Source organism: Phoenix dactylifera, unplaced genomic scaffold (assembly GCF_009389715.1).
Source record: "Phoenix dactylifera cultivar Barhee BC4 unplaced genomic scaffold, palm_55x_up_171113_PBpolish2nd_filt_p 001171F, whole genome shotgun sequence".
Taxonomy (NCBI): Eukaryota; Viridiplantae; Streptophyta; class Magnoliopsida; order Arecales; family Arecaceae; genus Phoenix; species Phoenix dactylifera.
This window is the reverse complement of record NW_024068510.1, coordinates 6050-26655: the sequence shown is the minus strand read 5'-3', so window position 1 is coordinate 26655 and position 20606 is coordinate 6050. Positions and strand designations below refer to the sequence as shown.

General features: G+C 36.3%; 1 protein-coding gene across 1 annotated transcript; it reads right to left on the bottom strand.

Annotated features, from left to right (window-relative positions):
- Window positions 1-9908: 9908 nt before the first annotated feature.
- LOC120108101 (DEAD-box ATP-dependent RNA helicase 7-like) lies at window positions 9909-18715 on the bottom strand. Its single transcript, XM_039121653.1, has 14 exons — window positions 18102-18715; window positions 15855-15989; window positions 15620-15760; window positions 15385-15496; window positions 12704-12774; window positions 12454-12608; window positions 12251-12362; window positions 12005-12106; window positions 11824-11884; window positions 11577-11748; window positions 11388-11484; window positions 11207-11301; window positions 10845-10978; window positions 9909-10409 (listed from the first exon to the last, which is right to left on the bottom strand). Exons 1-14 carry the CDS (start codon window positions 18624-18626, stop codon window positions 10189-10191), a joined length of 2133 nt encoding a protein of 710 aa, XP_038977581.1. The 5' UTR covers window positions 18627-18715; the 3' UTR covers window positions 9909-10188.
- Window positions 18716-20606: the final 1891 nt, after the last annotated feature.

Below are 20606 nucleotides of genomic sequence, written 5' to 3'. Positions count from 1 at the left end.
ATCATGCCATAAGGCAATGATACCCTGTTGCTGCTTATTACCTTTCTCATTTGCCTCAATATCATGGCCGGAAGATTTAGGGGAATCCCCCTAATCATGCACTCCATAACTGCAAGATCTCGTTCTGAGATGAGATCGAATCTCCCGGTCTTCGGAAATAAAATTCTATTTATCATATTAAGCAACAACCTCATCTCGGCGGAAAGAGAACTAGCTATTACCTTCTGAGAGAAATCGAAGTTCTCATTTTCCATGATCAGCTGAAGAGCTCTCATTTTGTTATCTGATCTTTCCGGAATAGCTCCCGTGCAAGGTAGGTGTAGAAGCTCACTCAAGCTCTCCTCGGATACACGGATCCGAACCCCTCTAACATCTGAAACAAGCCCTCCCATACCAGTCTTGAGGAAGGCGTAGAATTCTTGGACTAACCCGGGGTATATCACCACATCAAGGGAGCAAAGATACTCCCATCCTTGTCTTTGGATCCATTCCCAAATTCGAAATCCTTCTTGGTTGAAAAACTCCGAATGGATCCTTCTTCCGGTAGTAACCGGCCTCCCCGCAAATCTTGCAAGGAGCACTGAGGGGGAAGGAGGAGGAGGGACCTCCGCACGTGCCTCACGCGGTGGAGACACGGGAGAAGGCTCGGTAGGGCGCCTTTCCTCTTGTTGGACTCGGCTCACTCTTCCGGATCTTTTGGCTACGGCTCGTTTAGGACCCATTTCTCCAAGATCTTAAAGAAATCTACTGTTTGGAGGAGTCTAGTGGAGATTGGAGAGTGGGGACAAGGATTTTCGGAAGAAGACAAAGGGCAAACAGTGCCCTAGATGAGCTCTCGGGCCCCCTTTTAACAGTGGGGTCCCGACGTTGGGTCGACTCAAGAATTTTCTTAGGTCGACTCAACGTTGGGTCGACCCTTGTTCTGGGTTGGGTCGACCCAAGTGCAGAACTTGGTTTTCTCTCCCTTTTTGCTTCTAAAAAGTTTTCCTCGCTTTTAATCCTTATAAGGTCCTTATGGGACATTGATACATGAGTGAGAAATTTATAGACAATAAATTTGACTCATGTTTCATGGGATTTTTGAAGTTAGAAGAATGTATCATGAGACTACTAACTTCCTTTCATATTCATTCAATAAAAGGATCACATATACCTAATTCCCTTCTGAGCATACAGAATCTATCTTCACTCAGTGGTTTTGTGAATATATCGGCCAATTGTTTTTCCGTGCATATATGCTCAATGCATACATTTCCATTTTGCACATGATCCCTAATGAAATGGTACCTTATTTCTATGTGTTTGGCCTTAGAGTGCTGAACTGGATTTTTAGTGAGATTGATAGCACTCGTATTGTCACACTTAATAGGAATATTTTCTAGTTTAACACCATAGTCCTCTAGTTGTTGCTTGAGCCATAATACTTGAGCACAACAGCTACCAGCAGCTATGTATTCAGCTTCGGCTGTGGATAGTGCTACTGAATTCTGCTTTTTACTAAACCATGATACTAAATTGTTTCCTAAGAATTGGCATGTGCCACTTGTGCTCTTTCTATCTAATTTGCATCCGGCAAAATCTGCATCTGAGTATGCGAGCAAATCTAGACATGAGTCTCTCGAGTACCATAATCCAATGGTGGTGGTTCCTCTTAAATATCTAAGGATCCTCTTAACTGCACTTAAATGTGACTCCTTAGGATCCGATTGATATCTAGCACATATCCCTACACTAAATACAATGTCGGGTCTACTAGCCGTAAGATAGAGCAAGGATCCAATTAGTCCTCTATAGAGCTTAATATCTACACTTTTCCCTTTTTCATCCTTGTCTAGCTTATTAGTGGGATTCATTGGAGTGCCAATTCCCTTATGATTTTCATTACCAAACTTCTTCAGTATTTCCCTTGTATACTTAGTTTGATGAATGAAAATACCTTCTTTGGTTTGTTTGATTTGTAATCCTAAAAAGAAGCTTAATTCTCCCATCAAACTCATCTCAAATTCTCCATGCATTAAATCAGCAAATTCTTTGCATAGAGTATCGTTAGTGGCACCAAAGATTATGTCATCTACATATATTTGTACCACTAGTAGATTTTTGTCCTTTCTTTTGAGAAATAGAGTTTTATCTACATTTCCTCTACAAAAGTCATTATCAATGAGAAACTTACTTAGTCTATCATACCAAGCCCTAGGTGCTTGCTTTAATCCATATAATGCCTTATGCAATTTAAACACATGATTTGGTAATTCATGATTTTCAAATCCTGGAGGTTGTTCTACATATACTTCCTCTTCAATAATACCATTTAAAAATGCACTCTTCACATCCATTTGATATAATTTAAAGTCCATAAAGCATGCAAATGCTAGAAGTAATCTTATAGCTTCTAATCTAGCTACAGGAGCAAACGTCTCATCATAATCTATTCCTTCTTCCTGATTGTATCCTTTAGCTACAAGTCTAGCCTTATTTCTTATAACTACTCCATTTTCATCTAATTTATTTCTAAATACCCATTTTGTTCCAATTACTGAATTATGCTTTGGTCTTTCAGTTAATGTCCATACATTACTTCTTTTAAATTGATTTAATTCCTCTTGCATGGCATTTATCCAGTTAGTATCTTTTTCAGCTTCTTCATAAGTTTTAGGTTCTAATTGTGAAACAAAAGCAAGATAATCATTTAAATTCCTAAGAGAAGATCGAGTTCTTACCCCTTGAGATGGATCACCAATAATTAAGTCTTTGGGATGTCCATGTGCATACCTCCATTCTTTTGGCACGTCTTGGGGTTGTGGTGGCAGGCAATCTTCTCCCTTATCTTGATTTGGCACGTCATCTATATTCAACTTTTCAAAGTCTATAATTCCTGTATCATCATCAACAATACTTTCTTTCCTAGCAGACTCACTATCAGACTCATCAAATATAATATTGACCGACTCTTCCACTACTAAGGTTCTTTTGTTGAATACTCTGTATGCCTTGCTAGATGTGGAGTATCCTAAGAAGATACCTTCATCTGACTTGGCATCAAATTTACTTAAGTCCTCCTTGCCATTATTTAAGATAAAACATCTACATCCAAATACTTTAAAATATTTTGCAGTTGGTTTCCTATTGTTCCAAAGTTCATAAGGAGTTTTCTTAGTTATAGGTCGTATTAAGACTCGATTTAGAATATGGCAAGAAGTGTTTATAGCTTCAGCCCAAAAGTACTTTGGAAGATTTGACTCGCACAACATTGTGCGTGCCATTTCTGCCAATGTCCTATTTTTCCTTTCAACAACCCCATTTTGTTGAGGCATTCTAGGTGCTGAAAATTGATGTGATATTCCATTTTTAGTGCAGAATTCCTCGAAGTGTTGATTTTCAAATTCCGTGCCATGATCACTTCGAATTGCTACCAATGTGAGTTTCTTTTCATTTATGATTTTATTGTATAGTTTCAAAAATTCTGAAAATGCTTCATTCTTATGTGCCAAAAATAAAACCCATGTGTACCTTGAAAAATCATCTACAATAACTAGTCCATACTTCTTCCCTCCTAGACTTGTAGTTCTAGTAGGTCCAAATAAATCCATATGTATGAGTTCAAATGGTCTAGTTGTTGAGACTACATTTTTCGATTTGAAGGATGACTTAGTTTGTTTTCCCAATGAACATGGTCCACATATTTTGTCTTTTTCAAAAGTCAATTTTGGCACATCTTTTATTAACTCCTTCTTAACTAGTTTTGATATTAATTCCATACTAGCATGTCCTAGTCTTCGATGCCAAAGCCAACTAGTTTCATTTTTCTTTTCTTCATTAGTAATTAAGCATAAACCATTTTTCTTGCCTAATTCTTGAAAATCTACTAAATAAATATTCCTTTGCCTTTGTCCTACAAGTACAATACTATTATCTTTAGGATTTGTGATTATACATACAGATGCTTCAAATGTAACTTTAAATCCTTTATCACAAAACTGACTTATGCTAAGAAGATTATGTTTCAAACCTTTAACTAATAAGACATTTTCTATAAAAACAGATGGAGCAATGAAAATTTTACCCTTTCCAATGATATACCCTTTACCATTGTCTCCATAGGTTACTACTCCACCATTCTTTGGTTCCAAGGTGACAAATTGATCTTCGTCACCAGTCATGTGTCTTGAACACCCGCTATCTAGATACCAACGTTTTTCAACTTTGTCAGCTGCAAGACACACCTGCAATCAAAATCAAGAAGAAACTTTAGGTACCCAAACTAAGTTGGGTCCTTTAGGGTTAGTACTCCATGTTCCTTTTGGAACCCAAACTTTTTTGAATTTTATCTTTTGATTATTACTTGATTTGTTTTGACTAGACTTTCTAAAGTTACATTCATATGCTCTATGTCCTAACTTATTGCAATAATAACAAGTAATATTTTCATTTTTAGCTTTTACAAAAATATTCTTTAATAATTTTTGTTTTCTATTTGTTTATATCCTAAACCGGCCTTATCATATACAGCTTTTTGGCTATCAAGAATCAAATTTAATTTGGTAGAACTAAGAGTAAATTTATCTACCAAAGTTTTATATTTTTCAGCATCTTCTTTTAACTTAATATTTTCAGCAATTAAGTTCTTGGTTTCATTTTCAAGTTTCCTACTTAATGTTTCGTAGTTATGAGACAGTTTTATCTTATCTTTAATGAGAGATTGATTTTCTTCTTTTAGAGCTTTGTTTTTATTAATTACCTTTTTATGTTCTTCCATGAGTTCTAAAAATGCATCATGTAATTCATCAACAGTAAAATCGCAGTCAAGTTCAGAATCTACCTCATCGTCATTGGCCATATGACATATTTGGGCCGTGTCTTGATGATCTTCGTCCTCCGAACTTGATTCCTCACTCTCACTCCAATCGGCCATAAAATTCTTCTTTTTCAATTTTCTTGCCATCCACTTCAAATCTGGGCAATCTATCTTATAATGCCCGGGTTTGTTACACTCATAGCAAATGGGAGTTTCTTTCTCCTTTTCTTTGTCCTTACCCTTTTCTTTGCTTGAGTTACCTTTAATGAAGGGCTTCTTTTTATGGAATCTATTCTTATCTCTCATGAATTTTCTGAATTTTCTCCCAAGCACTGCCATCCCTTCTTCATCAATATCTTCATCATCATTTGAATCTTCCGATTCAGTTTGTTGTCTAGGGGTGGTAGTCTTTAGGGCAATAGGCTTTCTCCTCTTGACCTCATCTTCTGAATTTTGCCTCATTGTCAACTCATAGGTCATGAGTGATCCTAGAAGCTCCTCTAACTGCAGTGTGTTGAGGTCCTTTGCTTCTTGAATAGCGGTTACCTTGGCCTCCCAATTCCTTGGTAGAGACCTGAGAATTTTACGCACCAAATCAGAGTTAGAATAAGACTTTCCTAAACTCTTAAGCCCATTTATAATATCAGTAAAACGAGTAAACATATCAGTTATGGACTCAGTAGATTCCATTTTAAACAGTTCATACTTGTGTACTAATATGTTTATCTTAGACTCCTTAACTTGATTGGTCCCTTCATGTGTGACCTCAAGTCTATCCCAAATTTCTTTGGCGGTGGTGCAAGTGGATATTCTATTAAATTCATTTACATCTAAAGAGCAGTAAAGTATATTTACAGCTTTTGCATTTAACTGTGCTAATCTTCTATCATTTTCATTCCAATCCATTTCTGGTTTGGGTATGATAGTGCCCTCTATGTTAAGTGTGGGTGTGTGAGGTCCTCCAGTGATGATTTGCCATAGTTCATAATCTGAAGCTTGAATGAATATCCTCATTCTGGCTTTCCAATATGTGTAGTTTGTGCCATTAAATAGAGGAGGTCTATTTGTGGATTGTCCCTCACTCATTGCACATCCCACTTGGGTTGTCATGATCTTTAACTCTTGATTGTTAGATCAATGAGTACTATTAGAGCACCTTGCTCTGATACCACTTGTTGCCAAAGGTGACAAGCCAAGAGGGGGGGGGTGAATTGGTTTCTTCTTTACTTTAGTGCTTTTAAAACTTTCTTAGTTAACTGCGATGGATGCTTACTTAGGTTATTAGAGTGAGTTAAACTAATGCAAGAATAGAAAGTAAAGCAAGAGAGAATGAAAGCACAAACACAATCCAAACACAACAATATATAGTGGTTCGGTGCTCTCCTTAGCACCTACGTCCACTCCCCAAGCGTACCCTTGGGAATTCACTATAATCTCGCGGATTACAGTTGGATTGTTTTCCGGGCTCACAATCCAAAAACCTTGTTGGTTTTACGGGATCACCAACGAACCTATACAACTTTGGTTTTCCGGGTTTACCAAAAACCTTTGTTGGTTTTGCGGGCTCACCAACGAACCTTTACAACTTTGGTTTTCCGGGTTTACCAAAAACCTTTGTTGGTTTTGCGGGCTCACCAACGAACCTTTACAAAGTATTCAAACAAATGAGAAGAAAAGATTTAAACTCCTAAATGAGCATATAGAACAATATGAGCAATGAAGAAGAGTTAGAAAGAAATTATCGCTTTGAAGTCGCTTGGCTCTTCTTTGTCAAGGAAGCTTCACTCTTCAATGGGGGAAGGAGCTCTTGATGCCTCTTTGAATCTGCTTAATCCCTTTCTTTGATTTTTGAATGAAGCTCTTGATGAAGAAGATTAGGGCTCTTTGGTTTTCTTGTGTATACTTTGATTTCCCACTCAAAAGTTATTTATTCTTATGAATAGTGCCCCTTTAAATAGTTTTCAACCTTCCTTGGACAAGCCCCATTGGTCAGATTTGAAAAACTAGCCGTTACATGCCTTGGGAAGGACAAAAAGTACATCTGCAGAACTAGCCATTACTGTTCAGCCCGTGTTTGGGTCGGCTCAACCTGTCCTTGGGTCGACCCAACTTGGCCTTGGGTCGACTCAAACATTCCTTGGGTCGACCCTCTCAGAGAACACAGAAACATGAATTTCAAACTTCCTTCACTTGGGTCGACCCAACCATTCTTTGGGTCGACTCAAAGTTCACTTGGGTCGACTCAACTTCTTCTTGGGTCGACCCTCTCAGTAATTCCAGAGAGCCATTTTCTGTCTGTCTTTCTGTCTTCCATTTGGGTCGACCCTCTCAGGGTTTGGGTCGACTCAAAGTTCACTTGGGTCGACTCAACTTCTTCTTGGGTCGACCCTCTCAGTAATTTCAGAGAACCATTTTCTGTCTGTCTTTCTGTCTTGCCTTTGGGTCGACCCTCTCAGGGTTTGGGTCGACTCAAGCTTGGGTCGACTCAACCACTGTGTGGGTCGACCCTCTCAGTAAATCCAGAGAGCATTTTTCCTTTGCATTTTGAGGTTCTTTGGAGGTTGGGTCGACTCATGCCTACCTTGGGTCGACCCAACTCACTGTTCATTTGTGCTGTTTTTGCAGGAGTGTGCCAGATGATTCCTTTAAGTCCCGGGGTCGACCCAATCAACCTATGGGTCGACTCAATTCACACTTTGCTGCATTCTCAAGATTAGATCCATCCAAATGAACAAGACCATATATATATTTTCAATTAAACAAATATACTGAGAGTAATGAACTTATAAATGAAGTATCAATTTAACTTATAGCAAGCTCTAGATAATTGCTTGTTAATCATCAAAATAACACTATCATCCTCAAGCTCCATTTTAGAGTTTCTTCGTAAAAACACTTTTAGGCCCTATCGAAAAACTATTTTGGGTTATAATTTTTTTTTTAGACCAAAATATCTATAATAAAATATAATAATTACAAAAAATATTCCTTTATAATCATGGAAAGGGTGAAAAGTTAATTTATGCTAATAATTATAATATTTTATATCTTTATTATTATATTATACTATAAATATTATATTATATTATATTATATTATAATACATTAATATGTTATGTTAAATAATTTAATATTATGTTATATTATACCACAGTCATGAGAAGAATGAGAAATTAATTTATGCTAATAATTATAATATTTTATACATTTATTATTGTATGACACTATCAATATAATATTATATTATATTATATGATAATGCATTCATATGCTATGTTAAATAATTAATATTATATTAAATTATTATGCTATATATATATTATATTAAATTGCAGCGATATTATACTATATTATATATTTCTATATTAATATATATTATATTTTATTATGCTTTATTGTATAATACTATGCAATGTTCTTTATGGTCATTCTGTCATATCAAAAGTACTTTCTTATTATATTTACGAAACACATGTTAAAATTCTACAGTACTTTAAAAATATAGTTACCAAGCAGCAAATAACTTTTTATAAAAGCTCTACTTGAAAAATTTCTATTTTCAAAAACTCTACTGCCAACAGCTCTGCCAAACGGAGCCTAAGGGAAACTTTTGGAAGGATAGAAAGTACTTTCTAGCCCTCTTAAAGCACTTTTGGATAAAAAAGGGTGTTTGGTAAAAATTTTGGAAATCTGTTTTAGCTTTTCCAAAAAGCTAAAAACGGCTTTTTGGAAAAAGCTTTATTTTGGAGCTTTCCGAAAAAGTTGTTTTGAGCTTTATCGGAAAGCTGTATTTTTGACCAAAATACTCGTAATAAAATATAACAATTACATACTTTGTCCCTTTATAAATCTAAAAATTTACTGGAGCCCTAACAAAGAACCCTAGTTGTGAATCAGACTCTCTTCCATGCAAGAAAAGATATTCTTATTTCCTATTATTATTTTATATCTTTATTATTATATTATACTATAAATAGGTTATATCATAATACATTAATAGGTTATGTTAAATAATTTAATATTATGTTATATTATGAGAAATTAATTTACTCTAATAATTATAATATTTTATGTCTTTATTATTATATTATACTATAAATATAATATTATATTACATTATATCATAATACATTAATATGTTATGTTAAATAATGTAATATTATGTTGTATTATGAAAAATTAATTTATGTTATATTATGAAAAATTAATTTACGCTAATTATAATATTTTATAGCTTTATTATTATATTATACTATAAATATAATATTATATTATATTATATCATAATACATTAATATGTTATGTTGAATAATTTAATATTATGTTATATTTTGAAAAGTTAATATATCCTAATAATTATAATATTTTGTACCTTTATTATTATATTATACTCTAAATATAATATTATACTACTTTATATCATAATACATTGATATGTTATATTAAATAATTTAATATTATATTAAATTATTATGCTATAGTATACAATGTTATATTACTATATTATAATAATATTATATTACATTACAGTAATATTATACTATATCATATATTTATATATTAATATATATTATATTTTATTGTGCTCTATTGTATAATACTATGCAATGTCTTTTATGATAATTTTGTCATACAAAAGTTCTTTCTCATGTTTACCAAACACATGTTAAAATGCCAAGGCGCTTTAAAAATATAATTACCAAACAGCAAACAACTTTTGATAAAAGCTCTACTTTCAACAGCTATACTTCCAAAAGTTTTACTATCAACAGCTCTCCCAATCGGATATCCTCCGTGGCTACCTGAAGAGGGTCTCCTCAAGAAGGTTGCAATTATGTTGCATTCTCCCTGGCTTACAAACGGAGGATAACAACAGAGCATTGTTCCAGCTAACTCGCAAATGAAGGACAACAGCATAAAAGAGGATTCTGATTGCTGAAGTCGATCGCATCTATTTTAATGCATTTAAGGAAGCAAATCAGCAAGGAAGATAAGATTCACAAGGGACCATTGAATCTGATCTACAGCCCCATCTTGCTGTGGCAGGCTGTTTGCAGGTTCACAGGCAGCGCACTGCAAACTAAACCACACGTCTCCATACCCATACAAAACCTTATTCATGAAACTATATGGAATCCCATACCTTCGTATTCCAACAAAACCCTTCTCCAGTAATTTTAGAACATTAACCATTGGCAATCCAATTGAATAATAATAGTAAGGAATTGTTTAAAAAGCAAAACAAAAAGATGCCTAAAGCCTAATCTAAAACCAATTCTATGGAATGAATCTCTCCAAGGACAGTAGAGTTCCTCCATGGAAAAGCTCTCAAAATTTTCAATCATACAAACTAAGATTATCCTTTTCAGAATGTCTTGCCAACAAAAACTGCATTACCACCTCTTGTTAAACCTGTTTCTGCCACCACCATTTCCCTTCCCATGAAGACCTCCATTCCTTCTGCCTGAGTTGCCATTGCCACCTCTTCCACCAGAGAATCTGCCACCACCAAACCTACCTCGTCTTGTGTCACCACCTCTGGACTGATCATTACCTTGCAAAGGAGGCAAGCTTTTCAAGACCTCAATGGTCGCCATGTTAGCATTTTCTTGACCTGAAGATCAAAAAAAATGATATTAGAAATTTTGTCTAGCATATTTTATTATTTTGGTATAGAACCACGTATAAAAAATGCTATGCATCGCCAATATCTTGCACTAGCCATATCCAAGCTCCAGATGTAGACAGTATCTTTATTAACAATGACAATCTGAATTGTAAATTGTCTTAGCATCCTAATAATTCATTTGTTGAGGTCTAGTAGTTGAACAACATAATTCTTTGCCAGTTTACCAGAACAATGTAATACTGGGATTGACATTTCTGACAATCACCAACACCAAACTTAGACAATAGTTCATGTATTGGCACCCGAATACAGAAACACTATATAAACTAAGGCACATCTCATTTATAAGTTAATTCCAATGGTTCAGTAGCACAATTAAAACACAGACCAGATAATTTCTAAATGGTACATTCAACATACTTTCAACGAATGCATTCACATCATCAGCAGGCACATCAAACACCGCCCCCATTCCATCAGCGGTAAGAGAAAGGCCCTTCACCCCTCCAATCTTTTCATTAGGCAAGACTCTTCTCAAGATACTAAAAGCAAACCTGAGGTTGATATCAGAGAAACCAGAATCAGATAAGGATCACAATAAGACTAATTTTCTGAAAAATGATTATGGGTCCACCATTCAATACAGAATGTCATCATGTCCTTTGTTAACGAGCAATTGATGTTTTTAGCAAGCATGGAAAAGAATGTTGTGTATTTTTTTCGAATGGTTATTTTAGAAAAAAAGTAACCTGCAATTGGTGGGAATCAAGTTCTATACTTACGCTGGTGAGTCGATTGTCTTCCCTGCCTGAAGAAGTAGGGTTACATAGTTCTCAATAGAAGAGAGAAGGGATCTTTGTTTTATGTCAGTGTATCCCTGCAAAAAGAAAAGGAACTTATCATAATGGTTGGAGGATTTTTTGCAATATTAAGAGCTCCAGAGAGAATAACAGTATTTCTTACTGCAGCCTTTGCCAGTGCTTTTGCAAGTAAATCCACAGCTGATAAACTAGAGGAACTCAAAAGTTGCTCTGCTTGTGACTGAAAAACTGGAATCACGCTGCATTATAAACCAAAATTTACGCACTGAGCTAACAATCAACATATATTTATTAAAGGCAATTCTACTTTTCCAAGTAACAGAAGCATTACCTGTCAGAGATGTTTGAGATAGCTTTAGCCGCATCAGAACCAGCAGATTCAGCAACATCAGCAGGTTGTGGAGGAGAGATGTGCTCGAATTTGACACCTGATTCTCTTTCTAATCTAGAAATGCTATATGAATATCTGGGCTCGTATAGCAATATAGCAACTCCAGTATTGCCTGAGAGTCACTTCGATCTGTTAGCAATTCATCAAACTCCAAAAATCACTATTGAAATCAAAAGTGATAAAATACCAGCCCTCCCAGTTCGCCCTGAACGATGGATGTAGGCTTCAACATCACGTGGGGGCTCACACTGAGAAATGTAAACATAGTTATTACCACCCAAATAATTAATAAACCTACCTTTTATTACGAAGACTGAAACTTATAGATCAATAATTAACGTGACACAGTCCAGGATTTACATGAATACCTGAATAATCAATTGCACATCCTGGATGTCTAAGCCACGTGCAGCCACATTTGTGGCCACCAAAACCAAAAACCTGCCTGACCTAAATCCAGCAAGTATGACCTGCATAAAATCAACTCCTACAAATTATGAAGGATTATATTGCTGAAAAGTCACTGAGCAGGTGGTAAAATTTATTAGGTGCCTCATATGCATTCAGCATAATTCCAGGTGAAGCATAATTTTAATATCAACATTACTACTTACTTCCCGTTGAGCTTGCACTATATCTCCATGCAAAGCCCTCGACCCAGGTAATGATCCAGCAAGTTCAGATGCAGATTCTTTTGTTTCAGTAAAAATAATGGTACGGCCTCCACTGAGCAAGGAAATTTTGACATAGAAAACATTTAGAAAATTTAGTGCAGAAAAGGAAAACAATAAAAATATGACCGAAAAAAGCTACAAACCGGCTATAACAGTGAATAATATCTGGAATAAGTTGTACTCTTGCTTGACGCGTACAGGGAAGAACAAGATGTCTAACACTGGCACTAGCCTTCAGCTTCTCATTACCAACAAGATCGGCAGTTTTCTTATCACGTTTCAGAAACCTTGCAGAGATCTGGCAAAATTTGGTAACATATTAAATAGGCAGAATGAGACATAAATGCTTGTATAACCTTAATTGGATGTATCTGAAGCAACAGATTAAAATACCTTCTTCACCCAGTCAGGCAGGGTAGCACTAAAGAGAAGTGTTTGGACTTTACTGACATCCTCAACCTTACCTGCAAAATCAAGGATAGAAGGGAAAACACTTCATTAATACTAGCTGTATATACATGTAATTTTACTCATGCAGTTACTTATCACCCACACCCAAGCTTCCCAAATTATAAGCAGGCACAAGCTATACTTATTACTAGAGGCATACAACTTATTGTAAGATACACAAACAATCCAACAAAGCAGGGCTTTAATTTAAACATCATCTTGAAGTGCAGAAAGCCTATCTTAGCATTAATATATTAAATTTTATAGCATGCATATGTATAGGATCTATATGCGTAAAGTGACACTTTTCCACCAGATCCAATACATCATTTGCATTAAATTGTTTAGATGTACATAAGTTATGATGATATTTCTTCTTACCATACAAGAAGATGAATTTCAAGCAGGGCTTCAGTGCTTTTAAAACAAGGGAAGAAAAGAAAAATCAAATCATCCATCAACATTTCCTGTTCAATGCAGTACAGAGATTTTATGTTGCAGTAAGATAAATGTTAATAATACTTTACACATCTTATATACACTGGTAGATAAAAACATTCAAATGCACATAACCAGCAGCAAAAATGAAATTAGTGAATGTCTTATAGCAATTCAAAATGCATAAGATAGTGAAATGGTGACAATTCTAGCGATTAACTCTTTTGTTTATAACCTGCGCAGTCTCGATAAAAAATACAAAAGGATCTTATGGACTAATGCCAATAAAATACACGGAACTGGAGTCTGCTTGACAATCTGCTGTATCCATTGCAGTTACCTAATTTTTTGCTATGTCTCTCTCCCTATCCCCCTTCTACCTGTGTTTGCAGCAGAAACCTAATTTCTAGCACAGATCATCAAGGACTTTGAGAATCATGTGTAGAAAATGATCCCATCTGACTGGTGCACCATTATTGGGAAGGAAGCGGCCTCTTTCTTTCAAACAAAGACTCCTCCGGCCTCGTCCCCCTCGGGGGGAGTTGTTTGTTCCGAAGTTTCTCCGATCGGAGTTGTGTCGGAGAAACTTCCTTCCCTATCCCTATAGTTTATAGTCCGTTTCCCCCCTTCGGCCTCCGGCCTCGTCCCCGGGACTTACTTAGTCTAACATCATTTGTGGACTGCAGATCTAAATCAAAAATCCCGGGCTAATTGATTCTTCAACTCTATCTGTCAATGGGGAGATCCGATGACGGACTTAAATCCTCACAGAATATATAATGTTTCAAGCACTATTCTCAAAGTTTTGTGTAAACTTTGTGCTTTGTCACGTGGGACGAAAAGCCCCCAGGCAATGCTAAGAGTGAATCCTATCACCTAGTGTTCTCACACTGTTTGATATGGACATGTATTGATTTTTGTTGAGTCAGAAAATAGCAATGGAATTTGTTAAGGAAAATATTATATTGCTTCCACTTGGACTCAGCTCCCTTTATAGCATACCCCTTTTGTAGCAAGGACAAAATAAATCCTAAAAAATACTAAAAAATTCAAATTCTATAAAAGAATCAGGGCAAGTATATGAAAGGGGCATTCAACAATTTATGATTAGAACCAATTTAGATTGCAATGTTGTGATAAGATCCAATTCCCTCTGTGTATTGCACCAATTCCCTGAACCATACTCGGAAGAGGCAGTTCATGAGGGCATTGGATCTTATTAGCACACCCTTATTAAGATAGGTATTTGCAGTTATACAATACCTGGCGATCTAAAATGTTTCTTTGTCGTTTGCATTCAGCATAAGCACATGAAATATATGACAAAGGAAGTATATTACATTACTGTATAGGGAAAAAAACTTACTCAGAAATGCTATAGGGCCTCCTTTTCAACTTTTCTGTCCTTCCCCCCCTCCTAAGTTTGTTTTGCTGTAATTGAATTTTTTTAATGCAAATATCAAATTTCTTTTGTTTGTCAAGATTTTCTTTTCATGATGTTTTCATATTGGCTATTATGTAAACATGTATGGCCTATTTTCTATCTAATTTTACGTGGGACTGTGACCGATAATACATGTCTATAGAAGGATAATTGTTTCCATCTTCAAGTTTTATCATAGATTGGATCAAAGGTAGAGGGTATTCATGGACTAGATGGATCATTAAGGACTTTAACTGGTTAGAGTAAGCTAAGTCTTACCAATACCCAAAACCGAAGGAGAAAAATACATAAAAGATAAGGGAGGGAAGAGAATCCTCAGGCCTCATAACTAAACAACTTGATTAGGTTAGGAACTTAGGGCTAGTCTAAAACTGACTTATTTTGAATTCAATGTATCATAGTTAGATGGAACCTAGAGACCGTTTTTAGGAAACTTACATAGGACCCTCTCGCTTTTGGATCATTGAAGTAAACCAGTGGTTAGGATGACCTGAAGCAAGTATAATGGCCACGAATGTCTGTACAGATATACTACATGTGCTCTTATCTATAGTGCGGATCAACAATCAACAACATACCAGTCTTATTGATTCACTAGCATCATCTATAAAATTTTGGCAGCAATAGCTCAATTGTTAAGTATGATCAAGTCAGATTAACTTAACATAAATAAACTGAGCTACAAGCAGAAAAGCAGAGACCTAAATAACAATTATACATGCTTCAAAGAGAAAATTCATACCAAGAATTAGCTCAACATCATCAACAAAGCCCATATTCAACATTTCATCAGCTTCATCAAGGATGCGGAATTTCACAAATTTTAGATCAAGAGTTCCCCTCTCTATATGATCCTGCAAACAGTAAGCATTAAATACATGCACATGTTATTACTACTCAAAAAGTAGTTAGCATTACAAGATAAATCATAGACCTAAAGGAGCCAAAGAAATCTATGAAAGAACGAAATAGATTACTTTTATCCGCCCAGGTGTTCCAACAACAATATCAATCCCCCGTTTCAGAGCAAGCTCTTGAGCACGGTAAGGAGATCCTCCATATAAACAGCATGCAGATAACCCCACTGCACCACCATAAACCTCAAAGTCTGCATACACCTGAAAATATAATAATGTCAAATAATGCCTGACACTAAGAAAGACAATATGTTTGCAGTTTCAACAAAAATCTCTAAATTTGGTATCATTTTACCTGATTTGCAAGCTCTCTAGTGGGCAGAAGTACCAACACACTCGGAGGCCTTCCATAGCCAGTTTTCCTGGCTGCTTTGTACTTCCCATTCGTCAAAGATTCCAAAATTGGAAGCACAAAGGCCAAGGTTTTACCCTATCAAAATTAAATGAATATGTATCAGTATCGAGGATAGAGGAAACACAATGATAAATAAGAAAATTGAGACTAACAAAAAGAGAAATACGTCAAAATGTGATAATAATTCACCACTGAACAATCAATCAACAAGCAACAGCAAGTCAGACAATAATTCAATGTAACAAAAACTCATTAACTTACAAGATAGGTATCCAACCAGACAACCATACAAGCAACCTAGCAACCTGGGTGTCCAACCAGACAACTACACAAACAACCTTGCAAGTTCAGATTCAAAGATAAACATCATGTGAGATGTCCAAAGACAAATAATGGACTGACAATTGGATGATACTAAAGTAGATATAAAGCTGTGAAACCAATTCATGCATTGCCTAAAACAGAAGTTACAAGATAAAAATATGAATGTGATCTAATTATTGACACAAGTAAGCAAATCTCATTTCATTAATTTCCAGATATCAATTAAGTACTGACAGCTTGCATTCAAAAAACAGCAGAGATGAAATTCATAGCATTATAATGATAACAAGAAAATAGAGAGGGTTAGGAAGCAAGGGGCAAGTATCAGAATGACAGAATTCAGGTGAAGAACATAAAAAAGTTAAAGACCAGTTTGGCAGGAAAAACATATGGGTTTGACCAACAAGTTGAATAGTAGAAACTGAGTGTTATGAAGCATGAGTATTAAAGAAAGTTAAAAACTGATGCTAATATGACTGTGACAAATTTCAGACAGAAAGAATAGTAATTTTGGGTACAATCCTGTAAAGGGAGAAAGTTTATAAGATAGCAAGGTTTAAATGAAAAGATTGAAGAAAGGGGGTCACAGTTTTGGATTAGAATATAACATATAAATGGGGAACCTCTGGATTGGCTCATAAATGAGTAAACAGAGGTCTGAAGATTGGAAAGAAATGAAAAGAAAGATGATGCTTAGTTTGCAATAAATAAAGGCATGGCATTAAACACAGATATGTTATGAAATTTTAATACTACCATACCATCAATACTATCCTCTTGAGGCTGTCCAGTCAGTCTCACAAAATGCTTGAAAACCACATTTCAGTTCTAGCCTGGCTCGATGAATTTTTGTTTCAATTTGAAGGTTTGAGTGGGTGCCAGCTTTAATGTTGAATAGTTAATTCAATGGGCATAAAAAATAAAATATGTTGGTTAAAATTAGAAACAAAATAAAAAATACCAGAGAAAATTAAACTTTAAAACAAACATCATTTTGAAGAATTTTTGTTTTGAACTCCAGATATATCATTTCAATGGTTCAGTCTGAGATGTCAAAAAAATAATTTGGAAAATATAAAATAAAGAACACACACACACACACACACAGAGAGATATATATATTATTTCAATGATTGGTGGAAATCTAGATTTCCACGGAAATTTGAGTTCTTAAATAGCCAAAACTGTGTCAAAAAATTCATTTTCTTCTAAATCTCTTTCAAATGTAATGTCTGATAATTTTTAATCTTCTTAAAATGCATAAAATCCAAGTTTACATAAATAAACTGTTGGCCTTCTAGGTTTGTTTTGGTCCAAACTCCACAATCAGCCACAATTTTGGATTGTTTTAGGCAAAACCAAAATTTTCAAGTTTTCAACTTTCACACAAAACTCCAAGCCACTGCCTCACGAAATAATGTAGTTATCCCATGAAACATTTGACCGGCAACATCTACAGATGCGAAAATTGAAGCGGATATATGATGCCATGGTCATTTCAGAAAATCAGTATCATATGAATAATCCAATTTAATGTTGATTTAGACAGGTTAAACTTTAAATATGTATTAACTATATGATGTTAAAAAATGATATGAATAAACTAATTTCAACTCGATTACTCATCGTATTTTCTTCCAACTATGTTTTTGAATATCCGACATTTTCACTCTTAATTCTCTTCGAAAAGTTCCTCACAAATCCCAAGCGAGCAAATTAATTGAATGCTCACTAAAAAAAGGTTAGCATGAGCGTTCTACAACCACAGTCAAGATGTTTCGTAGAAATAACAATTGCCGTCGATTTGCCTGTTAATATTCAACAATTTGAGAACGGAAAATATAAAAAGGTGTCGACTTCTACCTGACCAGTCCGGGCCCGGCCGACCAAATCAGACCCATCAAGTACGGAATCGAAGGTCATCGCCTGAATGGGGAACAGCGACTCGATCCCCTTCAACTTCAGCTTCTCCCTCAGGACCTTCGATATCCTGAATTTGGACACCGCATTCGGGCTCGCAGCACCCTCGTCCTCTCCTCTCGCGATCACCTCCCCATCCTCATCCTTCTTCTTCAATTTCAGCTTCTTCAAAGCAGTACCGTTCACCGCCGCCGCGTCGATGATGGTGTTGCTCCCCTCCTCATCAGAAGCCTTTCTCTTCTTCTTGCTAATCTTCTTCTCCGAGCCTTCTCCGTCGCTGTCGTCGATCTCCCCGTCTTCAGCATCGAGGTTCTTGTGTTTTTTTTTCTTCTTGCTCTTCTTCTCGTCTTCTAAGGAGCCGTTCTGGTAGAGCTCGGCGGCCATGGATTCCTCCTTTTTGGACTTCTTTTGCGTCAACTTCTTGAGCTCATCGAGCTCCGAGGGGGAGGAGAGGAGGAGAGAAGGCATCAGGGATGGGGGAGGGATAGAGAGAGAGGAGGACGAGCTCAGTGAAGGCGAGAGGGAAGGGCGCTGTTTCTCCTGCGAAAGGGGGCGGCGCAGGAGGAAAGAGGGGGAAAGAAGGACTGGGGCCTGGCTTTTATAGGTTTGGTGAGATGAGAAACCTTAGGAAAATTGGCACGTGCCCAAGAAGGGAAGAGACAAATTTCGGGCTTCGACTTGGAACCTGAGGCCCGACAATTTTCGGGCCATGTTTGGGCCCAAATCTGATACCCGGCCCAAAGGTTTATTAGGTGAGAATGAGATGAGTCCAACCCAAATCCCAATCTGTTGCCCAAGGTGACAACCCAAGAGGAGGGATGAATTGGGTTTTCTAAAAAATTATGTTCCCTAATTTACTTTGAATTGAATGCAGCGGAATGATAAGATGTTATTTACTTAAGCTCCAGGCAATTACAAGTAAAGTAGTGGAATAGTAAGCTAGCAATTATAATCTATGTAAATAGTAAGGATGGAGTGGAAGTTAAGCAAGTTCTAAAAAATCACTTATAAATCAATAAGAAACAAAGCTAGAGATATTACACAATCAAGTATGAATGTAAGGCATGAAACACAAGAGATAAGGCATCACAAACACAAAGATATATAGTGGTTCAGTGCACCCCAGCACCTACATGCACTCCCCAAGCCCTATTGGGAATTTCACTATAATCCCTCAGATTACAGCCGGTTGTTTTATAAGCTCACAACCTAACTTATTGTTTTCACGAGATCACAACGAACTCGGTCGGTTTTCACAGGCTCACCGACTAGAACCAACCGATTGTTTTTTCGGGTTCACAATCAAACCCAGTTGGTTTTCCCCGGTTCACCAACCACAACCTTACACCGTTGGTTTTCCCTTTGGCTCACCAACAAACCTTAACCCCTTGATTCAATCCTTTGATTGAATCAAGTTACAAGATATTAGAACAAGAATTTAAAGTAAATACAAGCTTCTTAAACAAGCAGATATAGCAAATATAAACAAGTAGAGTAAAGAGAAGAAGCCCTCAAACAACTTTTGTAGATGAAAGAACTCGGCTTCTTCTTTACTTGACCCTCTTCTGATTTCGCACGAGGTAGAGGATCACTGAGGCAGCACACAGTTGGAGAGGAAGCTTTGGGATTCACTCGGATGCTCTTCTTCTCTCTCTTTTGCTTTGAATGTCCCTTTTGTGCTTTTGGGAGGTTTCTCTTGAAATCTCTTTCCTATATGTTTTCTCCCACTTTCTTAACTTCTCCCCTAGCTCTCCCCTTGATTTTATAGCTTTGGATGGCTTTGGAACAAAGATCTAGCCGTTAGAGACAAAAATAGAGCCGTTGGAGTTGAGAAAAAACTAGCTGTTATGCCTCCCAGCGTGCTCGAGTCGACTCGGCTGAAATAGGAGTCGACTCGTGAATAGTAGTCTGCCTGGCACTGTAGCTGGGAGTCGACTCGACTGTAACTGGAGTCGACTCGAGCACTGTAGCGTTAAAAATCAACTCTCTATTTTTTTTTGTCTGTTCTCAGTCGGAGTCGACTCGCAGAGTTCCGGAGTCGACTCGAGCACTGTTCCTTGAAACTCCAGAGTGCCAAAGTCGACTCTAAACTTTCAGGAGTCGACTCGAGGACTATTCTTTTGAATCTTTCTTTGAATTTGCTCCTCCAACTTGAATCCTTTAAACTTGAAACTTGGGTCAATGAAGTATAGCTTTCTTTCAACTTTTTGAGAGCTTTTGAGGCCTCCTTCTATTCTTCCAACTTGTTATGTTCCTTGCAAAATAAATATCTTTCTTCTTGCAACACAAACATTAGTAATTATACTTCAAGGTTTTGTGATCATCAAAATCAATCTTTGGATCAGCAATCTCCCCCTTTTTGATGATGACAAAAACTTGGAGTATATGCAATATAAAATAGATTGTGTTCTAGAACTAATACATAACTAAGTTGCATGAAGTAGAAAA